Source organism: Patella vulgata, chromosome 6 (genome assembly GCF_932274485.2).
Source record: "Patella vulgata chromosome 6, xgPatVulg1.2, whole genome shotgun sequence".
Taxonomy (NCBI): Eukaryota; Metazoa; Mollusca; class Gastropoda; family Patellidae; genus Patella; species Patella vulgata.
The window spans coordinates 15,799,158-15,821,511 of record NC_065884.2 but is presented as its reverse complement, the minus strand read 5'-3'; the positions used below and the strand labels follow the sequence as shown (position 1 = coordinate 15,821,511).

General features: G+C 35.9%; 2 protein-coding genes across 3 annotated transcripts; both read left to right on the top strand.

The window, feature by feature from the left end:
* Positions 1–2,678: 2,678 nt before the first annotated feature.
* On the top strand, positions 2,679–8,478 carry LOC126824654 (uncharacterized). Its single transcript, XM_050553952.2, has 3 exons — positions 2,679–4,598; positions 5,205–5,258; positions 6,762–8,478. The coding sequence occupies exons 1-3, from the start codon at positions 3,670–3,672 to the stop codon at positions 7,504–7,506; spliced, it is 1,728 nt and encodes a 575-aa protein (XP_050409909.1). The 5' UTR covers positions 2,679–3,669; the 3' UTR covers positions 7,507–8,478.
* A 1,253-nt stretch (positions 8,479–9,731) lies between these two features.
* LOC126823546 (ester hydrolase C11orf54 homolog) lies at positions 9,732–22,047 on the top strand. Of its 2 annotated transcripts, none has more exons than XM_050552441.2 (9): positions 9,732–9,898; positions 10,976–11,074; positions 13,021–13,094; positions 14,061–14,162; positions 15,209–15,289; positions 16,536–16,625; positions 17,207–17,356; positions 19,777–19,893; positions 21,083–22,047. In XM_050552441.2, the coding sequence occupies exons 1-9, from the start codon at positions 9,826–9,828 to the stop codon at positions 21,230–21,232; spliced, it is 936 nt and encodes a 311-aa protein (XP_050408398.1). In that variant the 5' UTR covers positions 9,732–9,825; the 3' UTR covers positions 21,233–22,047. The 2 variants fall into 2 exon arrangements, with proteins under 2 accessions (XP_050408398.1, XP_050408399.1); XM_050552442.2 differs by having other exon boundaries at positions 19,780–19,893; positions 21,083–21,873.
* The last annotated feature ends 307 nt before the right edge of the window (positions 22,048–22,354 follow it).

Genomic DNA, 22,354 nt, shown 5'->3' with positions numbered 1-22,354 from the left:
TATTATCAATGGACGGGAATTAAGGACGACGTGAATTGAATCTTGTTACACATATCATAAACTACTAATCTTCCAATGTATAATCTAGTCCCTTATTATCACCAGTGTCAATTCTTCAAAGAATTTGGCGAGTTAATATTATTTTTTATGGAAAAGAACATTACGTCCTTAATCTAAAGGAAGATTTTTTTCACATCGAAATTGTGTTATCGAATGTCTAATCTTCCATTGAAAGTATTCGCTTACGCTGTACAATATCTAGATGAGTGTAGAGTGTCGCACTTCGAGCTCTATCTGGTCGGTCACCTCTGGCTTGCAGTCGTGGGTTTGATCCCTGACAGTGTGAGTGTATGTGTCTTTGAGATAGGGCCGCCTTCACAACCTCGTGGGTTTACTGCGGGAACTCCGGTTTCCTCACACAGGGAAGAACCATCCAATATCTGACTGCCTGTTTCCTTTAGCCAACGAAACCTTGCAATCTCCCAAAAGGCCACATCATGTCCAATACACAATATCCGATATAAAGCCAATAACTGACTCTAAAGTAACAAGTTGACCTGATCATCAATATTCTGCGCCCTCAAATTTAATACAAAAAATATTCAATAGAGAAATTTCAAATTTCACTCACAAAACTTAATCTTAATTTCACTCTTTGATTGGATGTCCCCCACAAACTACCCCTCCCCCCAGACCCTTTGTCCTCTCCCTGCTTTTGCACCAAAATACCAAAATGGAGCAAGTCTCATTTTAATTCTGGCTTGCCCGATATCCCTAACGATATGACAATAATATTATGTTACCTTAAATACATACATGTATCCTACACTAGGTATACACGATAAGGTTCACCGAAATTAATCTTTTATGTTTGTGACAAACATGCTATAACATTATGTCATATTATGGTAATTTGATATTAATCTGTTGGTCTGAAACGGTATATCTCGGTATATATCAGCTAAATTATAATTTCATTATTTTACACCTGGGCAGACACCTTTATTGTGTCTACATTATTATATATAAATAGATAATATGTGAAATCAACCGTGATGTACCACCGACTTATAGTCAATACAAATGAAAATTAAATTTCTTTGTTTATGGCAATTGGTATTGACGTGTCCATACAGAGAAAAACCACAGAAATGAATTTTCAAAATGGCAGATGGGCGTTCATATGTGGTCTGCGTGAGTAGTTGGAAAGATGGCGTGCACGATGTCGTGGTTTCTCATCATTCATTGATATCAAAAGGTAAAGGTTGTTCATTAATTATTTACAGTTGGTTCATCAATCTGTGATAAATCTAATCAAAGTAATAAACAATAAACGCCTCGATCACCAAGCTAGTAATATATACGGACTATTTATTTGTTTGTTTTTCCCGAGTTGCCGTGGACGTTGTTTGCCGGACACACCGTAACAAGGATTGGTCCAATGGACTTATGACAAAGTGTTTTGTTTTTTGGTTTTAGATACCGGTAACAGAATAGTGTAACATCTGAAACTAAGGATATATGTTTTAAAATTGTGACATAGCGTAGAGGTGTTTTATATTATTTGGAATGTAAACTATGCTAAAGAAAATGGTACAGTAACAAATTAAAACATAGAATGTTTTATGAATAATGTTTATCATGAAATTGTTTTGGAAATACGCCAATCTGTCACTCAGCAAATCAGGAGTCAACTCGTAATAGAAATCCATTCACTTGATTTGATAGTACTTTTATTAATTGTTTATTTCTTGTATTGTCATGTTTACTGTTCATTTCTGATTTCGGGAATGTGCCACGAAACACAGGGTGGAATAAAGCAATATGTATAAAATAGGTAGCCCTTAATATGGTTATATGTTTAGGTAGAATTTGTCGATTTTAATAAATTTTGAACAAGTAGGGTCTGTTTGATTATTTTAGTAAGAGTACCTTGTGTTATTTATGATCTTATCTTCAGAGCTGAACCAGTACAGTGTCTCGGCGTTTGTGTGGGAACCGTGGTCTTGTGCACGTAAAAGAACCCTTGACCGTTAGAATTCTAAATAAGTGTAGTTGGTAGCACAGGCGTATGTCCGTCTTCATTTGCCCAGTCGGTGCAAATAGTAGAACGTTAAACCCCATTTCATTTCTTGTTCTGGCATGCGTCCCTTTAAAAATGGATCGTTTACATCTATATAAATATGTACAGGTAAATATTAAATTACTTGTCCCACCCCACCCCCTTACAGTAATATTGTATATATTTAATCGACATCCTTGATATTTGAGAAACAAAATAATACGCTAATTACAAGGAATTCTTTTTTCACACCCAGTAACCCGTAAGTAATGAATTCTTGCTACGTCTGACCTTTAATTATTGGCAACAGTTCTATTGATGACATTCTTTCTTTGTTATTTCAGATTTGATTTAGAAGTAATTATTGATTACATTGTGTGCAGAGACAGACGAACAATATAGTTGTACATGTTATAACACAAATGGAATTGCAGGTTACTGCACCTACGTATTGAATATTGGCCTTCAAGTGTCGATAATAATGTCTTAATGATTGCATCGTTCGTGAGTGGGTTACTCGGGTCAAATTAATTCGTGTTGGAATCCGAATTTTAATTCAGAAAAAAGACAAAACAATTTAGCTTTCTTCTCTAACCTAAATGCTACGAATAGCCGAAGCACCCAAAGGAATAATGTAAGTTGTGTGAAATGTTTGGAACACAAATCTTAATTGATGTGACATCTTATCAGGGAACCTAGCGAGACCTTTCTTCTGGGTTCAAATATCCTAGTTAAGCCAACATATGTGACAAGATGTAAACAACACTATGAAGGATTAATTTAAACATGTAGCCTTAATGGATGTACAATCATCAAGAAACAGTTTTATTCCCGTCTGGTCAACCCAATCTTGTTGTTTCGTCTCGTATGTTGTTATAGTTTGTTGTTCAATATGGCTTATGCCATTAGATGGAAACGGTAAAGCCTACAAAGGATTAACGTAAATCTTCTTAAGGTACGTTCTTTAACTATTGATTAGTCAATAAAGGAGAGTTAACCCAGGTAGTGAACAATGGGTATCGATGAGATCGAACAGATTAGTGACACAATGAATTAATACTTCTAAAGAAAAATGAAGAGATTAGCCTAGAAAATCACACTGTTGAGCCTAAAATCTTTAATTTCTTTATCGAGACCAGTAAATCATTTAATAGTAGTAATGAAGTAAACGAACTGCGGGTTTACATGCATAAGGTGAACAATTTACAAAAGACTCACAATTACCTTTGAAAGTATAGAATTAGCTGGTGGCTTGTACGTCTGCTTCCATAGTACTTCCGTGGTGACATCGCCGACAACTAGAAGTAAACTCGACCCTGTGATTAGAATATTTTGCAATCTCTCCATGTGTAACCTGTGGTAATGGAATTGGTTTAGATGGAATTTCTTCCCTTTATTTAGAAAACATAATAATTGGGCTCAGCTAATCGAGTTGCCCCAATTGGTGGTGGTGGATATTAGAATGCATTTATGCTAACCTCTATGCATAACTACAACAGTCTTTTATTTTATACTAAAAAAAATATTTTGGTGATGGTAAAAGATGTGATAGTTTTATGGATGTGTTAGAATATGTGTGAATAATTGTGGCTTAACTAGAGGAGGAGATGGGTGAAACGCGTGTAAATGATCAGACAATGGCGAGTGGGCCCTCGGATGATACCCAAAACAACCCAAAGACAACATCACTTCAATTATCAGCATCGGATTACACAACGATATCCATAAAACAGAACAATGGGAATGCAGACTCTGTTTCATCAGAACTAGGTGACAAAGGACGCGATCAAACTAAAACATCAAAGGATGCGATTCAGAAGAGATCTAGTGCGAAGATGGGGATTCAGAAAGGTGGTGCCTATGAAGAAAAAGAACCGTCATTACTGATATCTTCTAATGCTATCAATGTACCTGCCAATAGTGCTTCCGATACCACAAATTCAAGGACTTCCAACACTCTCAATCAAAAATCTTTGACTCCGTCAGCAAAAAGCAACGATGCTGTTCGTGACAGACACGCATTCACGGACTCTCGGACCAAGGGGGGTAACTCTGTTATCGATGACGATGTTAGTGAAATTAGCCCCAATCGTAGTGTCTATAATCAAACTACTGAGGATTCGCAGCGTTTATTGGACTGCGACGACAAACAGTCAACAGAACAATCAGCAGTAAAGCGTTTAATTAATTGTAGCTGTGGACATTACTGCATCTGTAACAAATCAAAAGAAATATTGACGACTTCGATGTACGCTGCTCTCAACCTGTGTGGGTGGGTTGAACCCAGAAAGGATACCGAAATAAAACCTAAAACGTCGTATGTTAAAAGGAGGCCTTCTCCAGCTGTGTTTCAGAGATTAGCTCGAGAAGGTAAAGAAAAGACATATGCCTTCAAACATCACAGGGACACGTCGAACTATATGCATGATTATAGAGACGAGTTTACCGTTGGAGGAGCTGGGGATTTATCGCGAGTTCCTCCTGTCATGGGACGAGATATACCCGATCCTTATGCTATGAAACCTAGCAATGTTTGGTGAGTGCCGCTATATTTTATATACCTGCGCCAAATCGTTCATCCCGCGTCCCTCCATACATGTTGTGCTACTAATTGTGTGTTGGCCTACGTTTATTTGTTCTCCGCCATTTTAGACCAGCCATCTATCTATATTTATAAATAAATTCAAAGATGTATGTTCGCCCATCACGCTTCATCACCGCTCTCCACCCCCACATTATTTGTTATCAAATTACCAGCATTAACCCGTGACTGTTATAGGCCATCGAATTTGGGCCTCGGTCGAATTTGGGCCGCAGGCGAATTTTGACCCCGGGTGAAACCGGGTATCCTGCAAGTTATTTATAAAATAGAATATTCGAGTCACACCCAATAGCCAAACCGATGACTTGTTGGGGAATTTGTTCTAGAAGAAGCCGAGAGAATGTGGCTACATTATAGGGTAAACAAGAGTAACCACTCCACGGACATAACCTTGCTCTTCAAAAGAGCTACTACAATTATCCGGCACAAACTTTACTAAATCACTAACAATATTAGCATCAAATTAAAAGAGCAAGATCTAAGATTTCTCTTACACGCAGTTACTAGTTACTAACTTTACTAACCATTTTATAATTTCAGTTCCCTTGCTGGTAGTATTGATTTCAATACGCTGTTAATCAGTAATAGAATTGGGTGAGACGATCAGCTTTTTGTTTAACATAATTGTAACTTAGGAAACGAGAGGGGGTGGGGCGGCAACACTTCCTTAAAAAAGAAGCAGAGGCTGGACAGGCCCGTAGAACTGTGTAGCTGATGGATCAAATGATGATGCCGACGGAGAGTGTAAATAATATATATTTATAATTAGGACTTCTGTATTAAAAGGAAACCGACAATATAATTATTTCAATAAATAATTATGAAAACGTGCAAAACAGCGATCAGTCGTAGGCCTAATTTTGATTTCCTCTAATATCTTCGTGATTGATTATTTAAAGTGTTGAAAGTCTGTATCACCATCACCTCCATAGAGCAAGGGGAAAGAAAACATCCGTTTATTTACTTTTTGTTCTATGGATAGCCACCTAAACTAAAATATATATAATATTCTTTTACAACAGTTTATCGGTTGTATTATACCATAAGTTCTTGATTAACCAATTTGTTGCACCCTCGCACACAATGGCTGGTTAGTTGGCAATCTGATTCAAATACAGATCTATATTTCGTTTCGTTTTTTTTATACTTTCGATGGCCTACACTACCAAGTGTAGTAAAGACAAGTAAAACGAAATTTTGAACTATAAAAACGAAACGAAATAGGATCTGTGTTTTAACCAGATTGGTTAGTTGGTTATTTCTGAAAGATTAGATACAATCAATGTAACCCTTGGCACCACTTTTGGCCATATTCCCTTTCCTTATCTTTATTTCATTTTTGGGGGGTGGGGGACTTTGATGACGTTCTTAAGGTTGATCGGGTTCTTTAAGCAGAGAGGATTTTCCAGCGTGGTTTCCCCTTGTCAGTGGTGCAGACAGGGGACCTGGCAGGGGCAGCACCTTGTTATTCCTATGGGACCAAAACCCGAGGTCATGTGTACACGTTGGCGTGCACGAAAAGAACCCCTGGCAGTTGGAACTCGATATAAGAGTAGGTCGTATCTCTACTGTCCTGGTAATATGTCTCTCATAGCAAACTGTAGGACGTACGTCCGTCTTCATTATCCCTACAAATTTTAGGATATCATCTGATTAAAACACAATCTTTAAATATATATACATAGGCTAGTTTATGGACAGCGTTGGGGTTTTCTTATTAAAGGATGATATATGTTTATGAAAAAATATTTTCTTGAGCACAAATCATGTAACAGTTGGTCTTTTCAAATGACTTACATTCTTAATGACATAATTTATAACACGTGGCACAATTTTATGGAATACTAGTTACTTACAGGTTTATTTCTTGCGATATTTCGACAGGGGTTCGCTGCCTGTATAAATGACGACATTTCGACGGGGTTTACTGTCTTTATCAAGTTGGTGAAGAGGAGAGAACCCCCCGCTGAAATGTCGTCAGAAATACACTTTTAAGTACCTTGTATTCAATATAATTATGCCATGTGTTATTCCCATTCAATTACTAAATGTCACTTAAACAGAATTTAAAGAAATGTTGTTTTTTTTTCCTTTCAGTTTAGTAACGGAAGTTTGTTCTTTGAATCCATCAGCAATTGGTTTAGCAGGTGGAAAGAGATTTGTGGAAGAATCGAACAGGCAGATGTCCAAACGGAACTATCCAAATTTATCTCCTGTTCGACATAATAACACTCCCTGTTCACCCGAAGACGACCCATCGACGCCTTCGACAACAGTGGTCAACGTTAATCAATTTATGGAGCCACATTTACCACAAATCCGAGTAAGACCCTGTTCAACTCCAGTGTCATCACTATCCCACAGGAATCCAAATGGTGGAACCAAGATGTTATCGAGCAGCACTCAATTTAATGGGGAAATTGTGGGGGTAAAACATAGGTTGCCCATGGCAACAACGTGTAATATGTCTGCTTTATGCAAACCAAGTGCAGGAAGTGAAGTCTACGGAGAACTTAAAACTGTTTCGGACACCTGCAGGAAAACACATAGTTTTCGAAATCCCGCCAAGAAAATCCATGTGCCTCCAAATATGAAACCTTCATCGAACACAAATAATGTTGATAAAGTTAATATGGAAGAAACTGTTTGTGAATCTAGTCAACGTAACCAAAGCAACAATGGTTGTCGTGGTTGCACGCGCATCTCCTCTTTGTTGCATGGCAAAATGAAATTAACCAAGCAAAATATGAAAAGTAAACCTCCTGCTTATAATCAATGCAAACCTATGAATGAAATCCCGGTAAACACATATTATAGACTCCAAAAGTTACCAATTGGATAGTGTTAACAATGGGGGCGATACGTTGTATCCCAACGTTCAGGGCCGGTTTTTTGCGCATTTGACCAATTTCGTCCCCCCCCCCGCACTAAAAAGGGGCGCCGTATACACGATGGGTGCTATTTCGCCCGTATACGCCGGACATGTCCTACGCTATTTTCCAAACGTCCGACCAGGAATATGCCCATTCGGACATCAAGATATGGTGAATAATATTCAAATTTCCAATGTACTATACATGTATTAATTAATTACTAATTGTGATGTAAAGAATAGTTGGCCTTAAATATGAATGAATATAGGCCTAGTTAAAGTTATTCATATCCTGTAACTTCGGACCTCCCAAATTTGGCCCCGCATTTTTCACAACCGGCCCTAGCAACGTCCTTAACACATTTATATATTGTTCTATTGTTTTAAATAAGAGAGGTGCGAAACCACATGCCCGAACGCAATTAAGCCAAATCGACGTTTAAGTTTCCTCAACTCCTTTAGAATTTAGCTCCAGTTGGACTTGATACCCTGTTTTAATACCCAAGACTCGCTCCCACGACACTCCTTTTCAGACGTTTTTATACAAGTATTAGAGCCATGAAGAATCATCTTTAACACCTACTTATGAAAGAACAATTACTGATTTTTTAGGCGACGTTTCGAAGAGTATTCTCTCGACGTTTTCAGGCAACAGATGTCATTTAGAGCTTATTATCCCATCTGAGTTTAAATCAGCGACTGACGGTACAAGACTGCAATCCAGCAGTTTCAAATATAAAGTATTGGCATAGCAAATTGAGACAGCTTATCCTATATTTTATATCATTATGAATACCTTTGAAGTGAGAAAAGGTAGCCTAACCCTACAGTTAGGGAAACTAAATGACAGTATATTTTCAGAAATTATGTAAAAAAAACTTTTATTGGTATGGGCTTTTTGTTTTGATTGAGTTTTCGTTATGCATTGTGTTTATTGTTATTGTTTACTGTGAAATACCGTTAATAAATATTTATCATTTGATAAAACATTTATGGACAAATAAATAATTTAGATTTTATAACACTTTTACTTAACAACTTCATGGATGAACGGGTGTGTTTCGAAACGTCTCCGTCAATGACGGTAATTCAGCTATCTTTAATAATACTGTATAAAATGTTTAAATAAAAAGACCAACACCGAATCCGAGAAATACTTTGGTGTTTTAGAGTATTATATAATAGTAAGTGCATGGGAGGCGCGGGGCTGCACCACGCACAAACAAAATGTAGAAGATAAATCTACGGACAAGACACAATATATAGACATCACAAACAACCAGTTCAAGTGAATGGATCCTGGGGCTAGCCGTAAGCGTAAGCGTCCACTGCGATGTACAGCCCCGGGCCTGTAGTAATACAGACTTCACTCAAAATGAAAAACGAACATACATTAATGGAATATTTCCCAAACGTTGTATAATACTAATTATAGTGTGAGTCATGCATGATCGGCTATGTGCTACATGAAATACAAAAGGGTGAAATTGGCCCACCAACTCCTACGAAATCCAACTGCCAAGAGTGCTTTTATATGCAACTTGGTGCAAGCCTATATGAACATGAGTGCACATCGGTTTTCGTCCCATTTCAACGACTAGACACATTTTATCTGTCAGCCCCGCAATTGAGAACCGAGCTTGCAAAAATCCCGAAGGTACTTCTTGGTTCACGGTCGCATATATAAATCAACGGGTTGAAAAACAGAATAATTGTTCATCGTATCACTAATTGGGGAAACTTATTTAATATTGTTGAAAGTGACTTTCTATCTCAAATATCGCCGGTAAATCACGATGCAACAGAGAGTATTTCAACAACTCCGTCTGCATTAGAGGTGAGTTTTAACATCCTACTTTTCTCCACCGATTGGGCTAATGAAATCTGGCATAGGCTACGCTATAAGTATAGGGTAGGGGGCGGGGGGGCTGGGAGGGGCGCGAGTCAGGCGGGGATTTATTTCAAATTCCAACTACATGTATATGTATCAAAGGTTTTTTATTTACGTGAACACCAGTATGCAGGACACGGGACCTCGGTTTTTCGATCCACCCGAACAACTAGACGCTGATGAAACATTGAAACTTGAAATACGTTTGCTGACAAGGATATGATTTAGAACTATATTTTACAACTCTGGCCACCCTTTCTTTGAAAAATGCAGTTATGTCCCTTAGACATTTTCTGGGAATGCGATTTCTACTTTAGTTTTAGCCTTGTGACGGTGTAAGATAACGACAGAGATAAGACAAAAATCTGAACTGAAAAGACGCATCTAAGATTGTCACCATGTCATCCAGATTTACTGTTACCAACAAGAAAGCAGCGTTACACGTGCCATCGTTGGAGGAGGCAGCAAAGGGTATACATTTATTTACTTTTTTAAAATTTGTCTTTGTTTGTGTAGCCACCCATACATGACCACGTATAGAGGGCCTACTATACGGCATACAGGTTTATCAGTTTGGATAACCCTTTTCATAGATCACAGTGCACGAGTCCTCTCTAGATTTACTGTTGCCAACAAGAAACCACCGTTAGGCGTGCCGTCTTCGTTAGGGAGAGGCAGCAAATGATAATTTATTTTATTAATATTATAAATACACAACACATGTATTATTTAATTGTGTACACCGGTAACCCATTTCATTATTCTTACAGTGCAAACGTTTTAATAAAATATTACCGCTGCTGTGGTCAAATTCGCCCTCTTTAGTTAAAAGATAGGTATTACTATAGCTCTTATGTTTATATGCATAGGCGTACGGGGAAATTGTTGACTGGGGGGGGGGGGCGGTGGTGGTTGGTGCCCAAAAAATGTAGTTTAAGGTTCTTAGTATGTTACATAATAATAATAAATTCACTGTTAAATTGGACACTTTCAAGAGCACAATATTTTTTTATAAAACTGTGTGCCCAAATTTTCCCAGCATTTGGAGCCCAAAATGGGGGGGGGCAGCTGCCCCCCAGCTCGTACGCCTATGTTTATATGCCTCTAAATAGGGGGGATCACGTGGCTAAGTGGGTAAGACGCTGGCTCGCTAGCCAGGAGGTCAGGTGTTCGATCCCTGCATTGGCCGAGAAAGTTCATCCAGATTTTCCGGCGTGGTTTCCCCTTGTCAGTGATGCAGGATGGAGGGCCTATGTACATATTGGCGTGCACAGAAAAAAAAAATCCCTTGGCAGTTGGAATTCGATATAAGAGTAGGCCGTAGCGCCGCTGCCCGGGCAAAATTTCCCTCATAGCACACTGTATGGCGTATGGCCGTCTTCATTATCCCAGTTTAGGAGCAGAACAGTAGGACGTTAAACCCCATTTTATTTCATTTTGTGTTTATATAGACAATCAAATCATAACTGTAACGAATAAATTAGGTTTTGTTAGCTTTACAAATGACTATAAATGAGGCAAAAACATGGTTTGGTTTGGTTTTTTTAGTGTTGGAAGATGGCCTGAAGAGAAATTTTGCAAATGTTTCTGTCAGTGTTGTTGACTGTCCTGATTTAACCCAAAAGCCCTTTAATTTGGCTTCACCAGGTAAGAATTGGTTCTCATGTGTAACCAGCCACCTCCCAACACCTGTGCAAGGATTATGCCAAAAAATAGGGTTTCTAACTTTACCAGTGCATAGTCAATGTAGGGAATTGGGGATGAGATCAGGGGCTCTACTCGATTCTACTGCCCGAATACCTAGGCTACCATGCTGATGTAAAAAAAAAAAATAGTTTTGGGCCCCTGGGCTTAAATGAGCCCCAGAGCTATGTATTGGCTACACCTTTTCTCCTTGGGACTGGCTGTAGGCCCTAACTCAGAAACTTAAGTTTTGTCATTTAAAAATCTTAAAAGAAGTAGTGCCATGAAGATATAAAACTGTATTCTTTGAATGGCATTCAGTAATTGGAACATAATCAAATAACACACTATGTATGGATAACAATTACTATGGTTTACTTCAATATGATGTTTCAACAAGATTTCACAATTTGTGATCAAGCATATATCAATACAAATAAATAAAATGAAATGAAAATTTGTTACTTATATGGGAATTACGCTCTTAATAGAAACTTTTGTACAACAATCTGAAGCTATCTGATACTTTTTTTTGAAGAAAGACATGTATGATGCTTATAAATATGGTGATCGAGCCACGGTGGCTTAATGAGTAAGGTGCTGGCTCTATAACTAAGAGGTTGTGGCGTCAAACCCATTGTTGACAAAGGCAGTTCCTCTAGATTTTCCAGCCTGGTTCTCGATCTCTTGTGATTAGGGCGGGAGAAAAGGGCCTGTAAAAGAAAAGTGTCTAGTCATTTGGGTGGAAAAGCTGGAATTGCTGCTGCATAGGCAAAATTTCCATCATAGCACTCTGCAAGGCAAATGTCCATTTTGACCCAAAAAATATGATGTTAACAACATTTTTTTAATTCCCAGTATATACGTTATGGTCTTGATATGATCATTGGTTTCATTTGATTACCGTAGTAGGTAACTGATATCCAAAATTTGTGATTGATTAATCCTTAGTAATTGCACGACACCTCAAGATGATTATCATGAATAATCTGGTGTATAAACATTTGTATAACCTCTATAAGTATAATGACTTGTTGATTTATGATATCAAACCCTTTTATGTAAACAATTAGATATATAATTAGTAATTAACAAATCAGCTAACCTATCATCTAGCTTGAAAGTTTGGAGGGATTAAATATGATACCATTTTATTTTGGATGATGACTTTCAAAATTAGATCGATTACGGTACTAAACGTGATATCGATAAGTGTCCCCCACCTTAGTGTATAGTTTCACTACCAGGTACTTCAAAACCTTGATTGAGTTTGATATAGACTAAGCATAAATAATCAGTTTGATTGCTCAATACTTTTAAAAAAGATAAATGTGTCGTCTATTTATTTTGGGTTTTTTGGCTGGGGACATCAGCTTCACTGATGGCTTGTTAATATAAGGCTTATTAATCAATTACTTATCTGATTTTGATAGGTTATCTTTTCGTAGATAAGGTTCTTTGTTATCTATATATTTTTTATAAACTACATTTAGATATATTGTGTATCCTATTTGATTTTGACCAGTAAGCACCCTTATAGCTTTAATTACTGGATAGCATGTACATGTTCCACACTGAAGGCTGCTGGTTCGAATCCCGGCAGACAATATACCTGGGTATTTTCCAAATGGGTATTTCAGTGGGAATTTTTACTCCCCACGACCTCCGCAAAGATCCTGGTGTCACCACTGAATGTGCTCCTATAAATTGTGATCTGTATTAAATATCATTTTGGGATTAGATTGAATCAATGAGTGGAGTCAAATATCAACAATACCTTCTTGGTTCCTCTAATAAAACCTACACTTGTCAGCTTAGATTAATACTGGAAATTTTGCTGATTATTTCTCTTGCCAAATGAGCTGGAATGACGTTTTAAACCTAGTTTCTATTAATGAAATTTATTTTAGGTATATGCGGAAGTGAACGATTAGCTGATATTGGGGGACCTCCATATCTTGCACCTCTACCACAGAAAGATAAAGTAAGTATTTATTTGGCACTGTATTGGTTATTTAAACCCTGGTTTTTATTCCCAGCTTGTACAACATGACAAGGATTAGGGATACCTGTCCAACCATGTGGGGTTTTCTCCGGTTTCCTCCCACAAAGACCCTACACACAAGCAAATTATAGAAATCAAATTTTTACCGTCAGACATTTTTACTGAAAATAATTGGGCATAACTCTTATCATTATTTAAGCAGACGGATTCAGACCACAATTAAAAATCATGTGTTGACAAAATATTCAAATTCATAAATAGGTGCACCTTGTTACTTTCCATAATTAATTCCCGTGCGGTATTCGAATTTATGTCAGTAATATTCCTACAAAATTATGTGTTGTCGTAATAGGATAGAATGTACATTTTGCCAGGACAGCGGTGTTACTTATACTCTTCAACAAATTCCAACTATTAGGAGTTATATTACATACACGCCAATTCTCCATTTTGTTTGTACAAATAAACTTTATGATGTTCATTATTACCAGGCCTGTCTATAAATATACTTCATAATATCATTATTACCAGCCCTGTCTATAAATATATTTTATGATATCATTATTACCAGACCTGTCTATAAATATATTTTATGATATCATTATTACCAGCCCTGTCTATAAATATATTTTATGATATCATTATTACCAGCCCTGTCTATAAATATATTTTATGATATCATTATTACCAGCCCTGTCTATAAATATATTTTATGATATCATTATTACCAGCCCTGTCTATAAATATATTTTATGATATCATTATTACCAGACCTGTCTATAAATATACTTTATAATATAAATAATGTCTATAAATACTCTTTATGATATCAGTATTACCAGGCCTGTCTATAAATATACTTTATAATATTACCAGGCCTGTCTATACTTTATGATATTAATTTCAGATAGACCTGTCTATAAATAAATGTTATGATATTTCTAGGTATATGATGTAGGTAAAGTAGCAGAAGCTGTAGGATTACCAGGAGCTTTTGTTATTGGTGCAGGAGCAGGACCATGGGAAGTTGTTGGTGTCAATTCTGAGGTAGGCTGTCACAGCACTAGAGTCTTAAACCATTTTATCCCAATAAATAAATAAATAATGTTCTGCTTCAATATTATACCATTCATAGCTTTTTTGTAGTTTCAGATATATTTTACTTTATTGTTGCATTAAAAAAAATTCTATATTAAAAGACAAAAGTATTATATTAGATATAAGAGTTTTAACAAAGACTTTGTAAATTCTTTTTTTATGAATCGTAAAATTTCTGATCCCTATCTTGTATTTTGTGGACAATTTTTCACAGCTTAATCCATGCTAAAATGTACACAAATTGATTTTGACCATATCCTGTTTATTTCATGTGCAGAGGTTGCTGAAGGAAACTATTATTGGACTGATATTTCTTTCAGAGATTCAAGGAGGGTTGGATGGCCGAATGGTTAGCACGCGCGTGCTGTATCATACAGTCTGTTATTGAGTCAACTGGCAGGGATTCGATTCCCCGGTTGTACGTGACAAGAAGTAGGGTCGCCTGTCCAACCTCGTGAGTTTTCTCCGGTTCCTCCGGTTTTCTCCCATTGCTAAAGACCCCTACGTGCAAGCGAATTATTGAAATAAAATTAAACCATATGTTAGTCCCAAAATGACCTAGTTTGTGTCGAGTGGGCGTTAAACCACATTTCTCTCAGAGATTCAAGGGGGGATGGATGGCCGAATGGTTAGCACGCGCGTGCTGTATCATACGGTCTGTCATTGAGTCAACTGGCGGGGATTCGATTCCCCGGTTGTACGTGACAAGGAGTAGGGTCGCCTGTCCAAACTCGTTAGTTTTCTCCGGTTCCTCCGGTTTTCTCCCATTGCTAAAGACACCTACGTGCAAGCTAATTATTGAAATAAAATTAAACCATATGTTAATCCCAAAATGACCTAGTTTGTGTCGAGTGGGCGTTAAACCCCATCTCTCTCTCTCTCTCTCTTTCTCTCTCTTTTCAGAGATTTTCACAATGTTTTAGTTTGTATGGAACTCAGAACCCCTCAGATGATGATCAGTGTCTTTAAAGATACAAAATACTTTTGTGTTACAGTTAATATGTGATGTGAAGTTAGATGTGAATGGAAATCAAGATCCTGTCAAGAAATCTTATATAGCTAAACTTGGTGATCAGGTATTATAAAATCTATTGTTTTCTTGGCAATAGTAACAGGAAATGTTTTCAGTTGAATGTTTAAATTAGCCCATTGTTATTATGAGAGTAGTTAAATGAAATGTCTTTAAGTTGTTTTACAATATCAGTTATAAAAATATCCTTTGTCAAAATTTCAAATTACCCCATTGTTATTACAAAATCAATTACATAAATTGTCTGCAGTTGAAATTTCTTCATTGTTAGTGGAATAAATGTTATTATATGTAAGTTGGATAATAACAGGCAATGTTAGGCCATACAAAAAACATATTTTGGTTCTCAGACAATCTTTACCAACAATCTGATACTGGAGAGAGCTTTTTATTTTTGTGTTTTTATTTTGTCCAAGGATCGCTACTGGACTAAATGACGTCTTATAAACATCACATTTCAAGGTACTACATATCGCTTGTCATGTTGTTTATAGGGATGTATGATTATCCAGCATTATTTTGATTGTCAACATTTATCAGGGATGTATACTTGATAAATGAGCCTATGCCATATTTCTGAATTAATTCAAATATGATTATAGAGCTACTTTCTGTAAAACACTTACCTGGGGTAAAGAATAAGATTATTTTAAGTTTTTACCTTTTGAAATAAAACCGGGTCATGTGGGTCTTTTAAGTGACAAGGGAATATCTGAGAACCAGAATATTTTTATTATATTATCTTTTATATTTCTGTATTCTAGAGAAGAGATTAAATTATCTCCCTTTAGTCTTCAAGAATACTCTTTTCACAATGTATAATTATTTGATAAATAATACAGTGTCCATTTAATATACATGTTAATAAGTCATAACATAACCTATTTTTTTTAAGTCAGGAATTGTTAAAACGTCTAGTTACAGGAGTCAATTATTTCTTTAAAAAAAAAAAAAAAAATGCCAGATTACCTCCCTTTAGTCTCCAATGCCTGAAATTTGTAAAGTATTTTTCTTCCATTAAAGACATATGTACTTTTAAGGCAATTTTTAACAAACCTGATAATCCGATACAGGCTTTGTTTAAATTATTGAAATTCAACAATTAACTTTAATTACTTCTGGCCCTTTTTCATGTTGCTTAAATTAAAATTTGTTAAACGAACTTCACAATAACCAATTTTTAAGCAGAGAATGTTTAAAACTGTTTATATATATTATAGTTCAAACTATTTATATATTATAGTTAACATAGAATGGTTAACTAACAGTGTTTATTTATATATATATTATAGTTAACAGATTATAAACTTGAGAAATTGCCCAACTCTACAGAATTCTGTTTGATGGCTAATTTACTCTGTTCAGAAGGGAAATCTGGAAAGGTAGGAATTTATATAGATTGGGTGACATATACATATATATTGCCATTTCTTGCATATACCTTAATTTTGTTTAGATTGGAAGGTTTCCCTATAATCTGAATTGATAAAGAAACTGTGGATGAAATGACTTGATACTGTTCAATATTACTGCAAATAAGCAGGAGGAAAGCGAGATTTCCATTATAGCGATTACAGCCTGGATACCTCAGAGATTCTGCCATTTATTTGAAAACAAAAAGGAAACACTTGTGTAGTCATTTTAGCGTTTTTATAAGTCTTCATTCATTCTAGAGTAATATTTATTTGATGGACTGACATTTTGGACACCAATGTTTCAGCCAGACGTTGTCGACCATATACGTTACATAGTACCAACTGGTGCTGATAGGAGCTAAATGGTTAGGGTTATGGGAAAGCGGAGTGGTCCTACTAGAATCTTCCACAGTAAGCACAGACCTTGGGCCTGACTATATTCTGGCACCCAGCAGAAATAAAATTCTGATCTACCTCACAACCCTTAGCGATTGAGTTAGGGTTAAAAACCACTGTGGTTGAAATCTTGTAAATTTGTTTATTTCTAGGTATTGGAGGTAAAAGCTAGTAAAAGAACAGGACAAGAGAATTTTATGTCATCAATGAGGAAAACACTAGATGAACATTATAACGATAAAGCTGTTGGATTAGGAGGAGTATTTCTTATAGAATCTGGAAAGGCAACTCTACATATTATGGTATGTTATTCTGTTCAATAAATTGGTACCAATTGTTCTTTACTAATTTCTTTATATCGGAAATCTGACTACAACAGGTGGGATCTCAAGGTATTTGTGAAATACACTGTTATAATTGAAACCGTTCTGTTTGATTGTGGACAAATATTGGTGTCACCTCCATTCAGTGGCGGGAACTGATAATTTGATCAGGAGGAAGAACCTGATCGAAAATTGAAAATTTTCATTTGAAAATCCTGGAGTTATAAATGCATTTAAATCTGATACAGGACAAAGTTCTCGATGGAATTTCGTAAAACTTAGATGGGTTCTTCTTGAGGTGTATTTGTTGACATTGACTAGACATCTTTGTTACTAGTAGGCCTTCCAGGCCCCATCTATAGTTGTCTAGTTTTCATAGCCTTATCCTTATTAAAGTTACTCAGAGCCTCGAAATCAAAGTTTTTGTAATTGCACCAACTAGATATTAACAGTTTACTAATATTTCCTGCCTTTCTGATTAACCAAATAATATATCTACTGGGTTTTCTATAGTAATATTCCAAAAATAAAACTTTAAAAAATCTAAAAATAAAACTTTAAAAAATAGATTATGACCTTCTAAATATTATCTAACATCAGACATATTTATTGCAATTCACATTTCTATTTGGTAGATCCACAAGTAACTTAGCACTGTCTTTATTCAACTTAATATGTATTTATTTCACACAACCATATCCTACTTCACATTAATTTTATATGTTAACACCCCTCCACCCTTCACATTAATTTATATGTGTTTATGTCAACACCTCTCCAACCTTCACATTATTTTATAATATATGTTTATGTAAACACACCTCCAAACTTCACATTAATTTATATATGTTTATGTCAACACCTCTCCAACCTTCACATTAATTTATATGTTTATGTAACACCCCTCCAAACTTCACATTAATTTATATGTGTTTATGTTTAAATATGCATGTATACCCCCCACCCATTATATAAATTTCCAGTTTAACAGTATTTCAATTGCTATTAAAATATCCTCGCTAAATGAGTAATTATCAAATGAATAGTTACAGATTAATTAATTTCCTTCTTTTGTTTTAGAGTTCTTAATAGAAATATCCTCAATTAGTTATTTCTACTGCTAATCCTTTCTAACAATGCTTTTCACTCTTTTACATTGGTCTGTTTTCTTTTACTAACTGATAATAACAGCACCACATGCACAATTTACATTAATTCAAGGAGCAAAACTTCTTTGATTTAGGTAAAAATAAAGTTGAATTGCATCAGTATAATGTTTTAATGGGGGGGGGGGGGGGGATGGCGGAATGGTTAGCGTGTGCACGTTTTATCATAATGTCTGTCATTGAGTCAACTGGTGTGGTTTCGATTCCTCGGTTGTACGTGACAAGGAGTAGGGTCACCTGTCCAACCTCAGGATGTTTCTCCAGGTCCTCTGGTTTTCTCCCACTGCTAAAGACCCCTACGCGCAAGCGAAATTATTGAAATAATATTGAACAATGTGTTAGCCCAAAATGACCTAGTTTGTGTCGAGTGGACGTTAAACCCCATTTATCTGCCTCTATGATGTTGTGTAAGCTCCATTTGATCAAAAGTAGGTTTGTTTACTTGATTTAATTTCCTTTGTAGCTTAAATTGTCGACAACTGAACACATAATCAGTTATATCTGAACATTGGCTCAACCTGTGGGCCTAGAATTTTAAATTTGGATAGCTACCCGTACTTCACAAAGCAATTCATCAATTTAAGTTGAATTGAATCAACAATATTATTTTTCACCTAAAACAAAGAGTTTCAGGCATTTTAAGCTTTTCTTGACTTTTCACATAAACAAAAATATGTGCAGATATACGGCCTGATATCTATATGGGGGCCAAATGGCATATTATTGTGGAAAAGATAGCAGTTGGTGTATGGGGGGCATAATTTGAATCACTTTTGGAGGCAATTTATATTTTGAAATTTGAATTTTGTGTTGCGAGAAAGAGAGAGAGAAATGGGGTTTAACGTCCACTCGACACAAACTAGGTCATTTCGGGACTAGCATATGGTTTAATTTTATTTCAATAATTCACTTGCGCGTAGGGGTCTTTAGCAGTGGGAGGAAACCAGAGGACCCGAAGAAAACCCACGAGGTTGGACAGGCAACCCTAATCCTTGTCACGTACAACCGGAGATTTGAAAGCACGCCAGTTGACTCAATGACAGGCGTTATGATACAGCGGAATTTTGTGTTGCATACACAAAGAATTGTAACTCATCATTATTGGTCATAATCTAATCTGGAGACTTTGAATGACAACCAGTGTTTGGAGAGGGAAGGAGAATTAGAAAGGAGATTAAATATTATTATAAATATGTTGTATCTTCACGATGTGCTAATGTATGATTTATAAAGCAGCCAGACTTCTCTGATCGTCCATTAAAAGAGGGTGGAGACATAGATAACTGGTTACAGTATTTTGATATGGATGCACCATTGGTCTGTTTAGGAGAACTTGTATCCCATGATGTGGTAAGTTTCTATATTTATTGCCAGATAAATGTTTTGTTTAATATGGAACAAGGAGCTTGTTAAGTTGACCTTTTTAAGTAACCTTTGATCATTGGCTGACAGTAATTGATACAGGGGCCCTTTCGTCAAAATAATTACTAAAAATCTGGCATCTTTTAATTTTAACGATATTTTATGAAAATATAATAATCATCATTAACTGTGACTTTATTGGTTTATAAAGTGTTAAAACCATAAACACCACACTTGTTTTCATTTGTTCGGTTGTTGAAGGAGACCTTAAAGATACATTATGGAAGATTAGATAAAGGGCTTGTAGTTCTCAATATAATAGTTAAAAACTAGATAATGTAAAGAGAATTGCTAAAAATTTCAGTCAAATTGATCCGCCCAGAATTTTGGAGCTAGCCTTGATCATCATTACTAAAGTTGGTAATCCAGTAAATATCGCAGGCTAGCGATGCCATCGAGAGTTGATTATGGTCTGGATAAGTTAATTAATGTCTAATTAATAATTTAGACAGATTTAGCTCTTGCATAATGTATGTTTAATAAACCATTTCATTTCAAAATCTAGTCCATGAACAAACTATGTTCCATTAATGTATTTATATTAAGAAAATTACTAATTTTGGGGTTCCCTAATATACTGGGACCTTCTGGCTTCAACCCAGTCAGCCACTCCTTCGGAACCGTGAGGTTCGACCCTGGTGTAGGTCCAGAAAGTTCCCCGGAATTGCCAGTGTGGTTTCCCTTGTCAGTGGGTGCAGGACGATAAACCTAGGTCCTGTATACACATAAATGTGAACGTAAAAGAACCTTTTACAGTTGGAATTCGATATAAGAGTAGGTCGTAGTGCTGCTGTCCAGGCAATATTTTCATAATAGCACACTGTATTGCGTATGCTCGTCTTCATTGTCCTAATCGGTGCAGAAAAGTAGGACATCAAACCTCATTTAATTTCAGCCAACCCTTAATCAACCATGCATGCTTTTAATTCCAACAGTATTAGACTAGAATATAATTAGTTATTAGGGAGAGGGGTTTTACATAGGCTAAGCCTGTTCCCCCAGTCCCATTCAGACATCCCGAAGAAAAATATTGTTTTAAAAAAATTTACAAAAACTTGTAAATAATTGGTAGAGTTATTGATAGCTATAGTATATTGTACATGTATTATTTTTTCAGAATCTGGATTTACGACTGGAACACTTCCATTGTTTTAGTGATCACGGTCAAGGTGGTCATTATCATTATGATACAACCCCAGACACTGTGTCATATAGAGGTTATTTCACGATACCTGATGCAGTTTACAGATTAGATCAACCTCAGTAATTTAATATCCTCACCGTGTTTTTATAATTAAACAATCAGTATATATTGTTAAACAAGTGATTTAAGATCGATTAAGAATAATAACTATATTTAATAAGAAAGGTGCTGATTTCAATGATTTTTTTTTCCAAATTTATTTGATATTTAAAAGAGTTTTTTTTTATTTGTTCCTATCAACAGATTATTATATGAATATATATACCAGTAGTCTGATACTTGATATTGCACATCCATGTATATATATAACGAATATACTGGTATTTGATAACGCACATTCACAATCATTTTAAACTGAAGTGTTGAATCTAAATCATTTATCTGATCTTAAAACAACAGAAGGGAAAAGTCCATTATCTGTGGTATCACCCTTGATGGATGTGAACGTTAAGCCCCATGAACGAACAGGAAAAATCCTACTATGTATTAACTCAATATCTTTTAGGTGTAAATGGTCAATGATTAAGGAAATGAAATGAAATGGAGTTTAACGTCCTACTTTTCTGCTCCTAACCTGGGCTAATAAAGACGGGCATACGCCATACAGTGTCAGTGATTAAGGCACCGGCTTGCTAACCTAGAGGTCCCGGGTTCAATCCCGGTATTGGTCAAGTTGTCAATGGTGCAGAACTAAGGGCCTGGCTAGGAACATTGGCTAGTCATTTGAAAAACCGAGGCATGACAGTTGGAACACGTGATGGAACAGAAAAGTCCATGAAAGATGTGAAATCCCATTTCAGTTCCATTCAGTTTATTAGGGGTAAAAGATTATTGAGTCATTAAAGATTTTATATTAGTTGCTTATTATAAATATGTTTATCACTTTATTTGTTGATTTTATCTACAATGATTGTTATATAAATATATGTTATATTCTATAAATTGATTTACAAAAAAAATAAACAATACACTTTAACAAATAGTTTGCCTTTGAATATAGCGTATGTCCATAGTTCCTTCTCTTTTTAAGTTTTACATTTTTGCCCTTTGTAAATGCAATAAGTTTAACTGACCTTAGTTACTACCATAAACATAACAGGCCCCTAGTTACAGCCATATATTATATTTGCCCTTAGTTACAACCATAACCATAACTGGACCCTAGTTACAGCCATAAGCATAACT

What these genes read in the sequence shown, in the direction of transcription:
- LOC126824654 (XM_050553952.2), top strand. Translation starts at nt 3,670, where the DNA reads ATGGGTGAAACGCGTGTAAATGATCAGACAATGGCGAGTGGGCCCTCG. An exon ending in ATGAAACCTAGCAATGTTTG is followed by an intron (nt 4,599 to 5,204) that starts GTGAGTGCCGCT and finishes TTATAATTTCAG; the next exon opens with TTCCCTTGCTGGTAGTATTG. An exon ending in TTAATCAGTAATAGAATTGG is followed by an intron (nt 5,259 to 6,761) that starts GTGAGACGATCA and finishes TTTTCCTTTCAG; the next exon opens with TTTAGTAACGGAAGTTTGTT.
- LOC126823546 (XM_050552441.2), top strand. Translation starts at nt 9,826, where the DNA reads ATGTCATCCAGATTTACTGTTACCAACAAGAAAGCAGCGTTACACGTG. An exon ending in GTTGGAGGAGGCAGCAAAGG is followed by an intron (nt 9,899 to 10,975) that starts GTATACATTTAT and finishes TGGTTTTTTTAG; the next exon opens with TGTTGGAAGATGGCCTGAAG. An exon ending in CAGAAGGGAAATCTGGAAAG is followed by an intron (nt 16,626 to 17,206) that starts GTAGGAATTTAT and finishes GTTTATTTCTAG; the next exon opens with GTATTGGAGGTAAAAGCTAG.